Genomic DNA, 2,644 nt, shown 5'->3' with positions numbered 1-2,644 from the left:
TGCAAGACTTTTCTCACTATCAAAGTCTGCATAAATTCCCTTGCTGCTTGGAGGTGTTGATGACATACAAGATATGGAATGACCATTCATAAAAAGAGATACAGGTTTTTTAACTGCAAACTCTATTCCTACATGCTTCCTGTGAGATCCATCTCCCAACCTGCTTCCAGTAATCAATCCTGTTTCTCTGGATGCTATCTCTCTGTGTCTTTAATAGAGCTAAAGTCAACATTACACCACTTTATCAGTCTTTTTTTTTTTTTTGTCAAGTTCGCAAGAAAGGGGTGGAATAGTAAGAGTTCTTTTTTGTAGTTATTCTCCATAGACTCAAGGTGCTTTGAATGAGTGGATATCCATCCCACAAAAGGATACAAATTTTATTTTTACCATGATAATAATAAAGTAATAGAAAAGGGGGCCAAATAATAGCTCATTCAATGAAGTGTGCCTTGTCTCCCCAACTCTCCCTTCTCTGTCTAGGTACCTTCAGCACACCAGGATCCCCTATATCTCAGCTACTTATCTCAAGGTCTTTGGCATTGTCTTAATATCCCTAAAATCTAAAAAAAAGTTCTTGGGAAATCTCTTCTACAAGAAACCTGACAGTCATTGTGCTTAAAGAAACAAAGAATTCAATTTCTAGTGCTGAGCTATTTTGGGGCACATACTGATGACCTCACTTCTGATAGAAGTTATCGATTTTGTGGTAGCTAGGTACACAGGAACTGACAGAAAATCATTTACTTTGAGTCTCCACTCCTCTACTGTAAACAGGTAGACCAGTCAGTCCCTTAACCAATCCAAACTCAGGAGTGTATAATGGGTATGATAGTGCTTGTCTAATATGTTACTGTAAGAATGTCTACTTCTTATCACCTTTCCTAGAGCATTCAGATAACTCAGCTATTAATACATGAATACTAGAAACAAAATTTATTTTTTAATACAAATAGAAATTTTATTCTTGGTCAGAATCAGAGTTGGACAATGGGACTCTACAGGAAGGGTGGGAACAAAAGCCCTAGGCATCAGACAAGCAGAGAAAGGTCTCTAGGGTCAGGCAAAACAAGACTAGCTGGGTTTTCCTTAACCCTGGGATCCATGATTCCTCCAGACTCTCTTGTCTCAGCGTCATGCTCCAGGTTAGCAGCAGCCCCCAGAGCTGTGGCCACAGCCTAAACCCTCAGACTGCTGACCACTGCCATGGTCACAGGAACTGGAGCTCCTGCATCTGTGGGACCTTCGCCTCTGGTGGCTCAAGCAGGAGCCTCTCTCAGAGTTCTGGGCACTGAAGCCCCCATAGGTTGTAGCACAGCAAGAAGAGGCTGCAGGCAGACACTGTGCTGTGCTCTTTAAGGAAGGGCACTTGGGAGGAGTTTGACACTGATTCTGGCTTTGTTGGAAGGACATCTCAGCAGGAACTTGACCAGATATAACATTGGTTTCACACACTCAAGTATATCTAAACTGTGCAATTTAAAAATTTTACTGTATTCATTGAAACATTTCCACAATATAATTTAAGAATATTTTCAACTCTCTCAAAAGAAACCGTCTATATATTATCAAACATTGGGCCCCCAGCATTTTGCTCCAGCTACAACCAGCTACTAATCTACTTTTTGTCTCTATAGATTTGGCTATAGACAAACCCAGGCATTGGGGATAAGTAGAATAAAGAATTCTGTGGCTTCCTGTAGTTGGAAGCCACAACTACATTGTTTCTTTCAGCAAACACAATGCTTAAAATGTTTATTTATCTTATAACATGTCTTCATGCCTCATTTATTTTATTGTTAAATAACATCCCACTTGAGAAATATAGCACACTTTATTTGTGCATCCATCAGTCAATGGGCATTTAGGTTGTATGCACATTTTTACTAATGTAAAAAATTTTATGATTCTTAGTGGGGTTTTTTTTTTGTATGTCCATGTCTTTATTTTTCTTGAGTACGTACTTGAGATACATAGTAAGGTTACATTTAAGAACTTGAGAAACTGTTAAAGAACTTTCCTAAATAAATACACCTTTTTATATTCCAACCAGCAATGAATCCAGATTTCATTTCTCTACATTAACTCCAACATCACATGTATCTATCATTTTGTTCTACCTGGCTTGCTTCTAGCTCATTGTTGTTTTGATTTGCATTTACCTGATAACTGATTATGTGAAATAACATTCCTAACTTTTTGAACTACATGAATATAGTTGTTCCTGATAATGATCTATATTATTATGACATTTCTGTAGCCTGAGCTCTTAGTTCCTTGGCATCTTTCAAAGTCCATGTGCTTTGCTTTACCTCAGTTATAACTGATACACACACACACACACACACACATACACACATACTTTCCTTGATTATCAAAAACACAACAACAACAAAAACCTTCTGTTTTCTCAGTTTTAGAAATCCCTCTTTCCTGTAACCACCTCCTGCCTTTCTAGTTCACAATGTATGGTTGTAAGACTTCTAAAATTGTTTGTCCCATTGTGACCTGCACTTCATCTATCCAACAAAATACTTTCTATTTTTTGTACTTTTCTCTCTCTGTCACAGGTAGTTCAATGTAAGTAGTCCACAGATAAACTTATTTTTCTGCCTCTATCTTGCGTAATCACACTTGCTATGCACAA

The 2,644-nt window shown here is 37.9% G+C and overlaps 1 protein-coding gene across 1 annotated transcript; it reads right to left on the bottom strand.

The window, feature by feature from the left end:
• Positions 1–1,143: 1,143 nt before the first annotated feature.
• On the bottom strand, positions 1,144–1,410 carry LOC117708267 (late cornified envelope protein 3B-like). Its single transcript, XM_034501756.1, has one exon. It carries the CDS (start codon positions 1,408–1,410, stop codon positions 1,144–1,146), a length of 267 nt encoding a protein of 88 aa, XP_034357647.1.
• Positions 1,411–2,644: the final 1,234 nt, after the last annotated feature.

The sequence above is a fragment of the Arvicanthis niloticus genome, chromosome 5, assembly GCF_011762505.2.
Source record: "Arvicanthis niloticus isolate mArvNil1 chromosome 5, mArvNil1.pat.X, whole genome shotgun sequence".
Classification (NCBI taxonomy): Eukaryota; Metazoa; Chordata; class Mammalia; order Rodentia; family Muridae; genus Arvicanthis; species Arvicanthis niloticus.
The sequence above is the reverse complement of the archived record's forward strand: the minus strand, read 5'-3'. Positions and strand labels throughout refer to the sequence as shown.

Coding starts and splice junctions, on each gene's coding strand:
- LOC117708267 (XM_034501756.1), bottom strand. CDS start 1,410: ATGTCCTTCCAACAAAGCCAGAATCAGTGTCAAACTCCTCCCAAGTGC.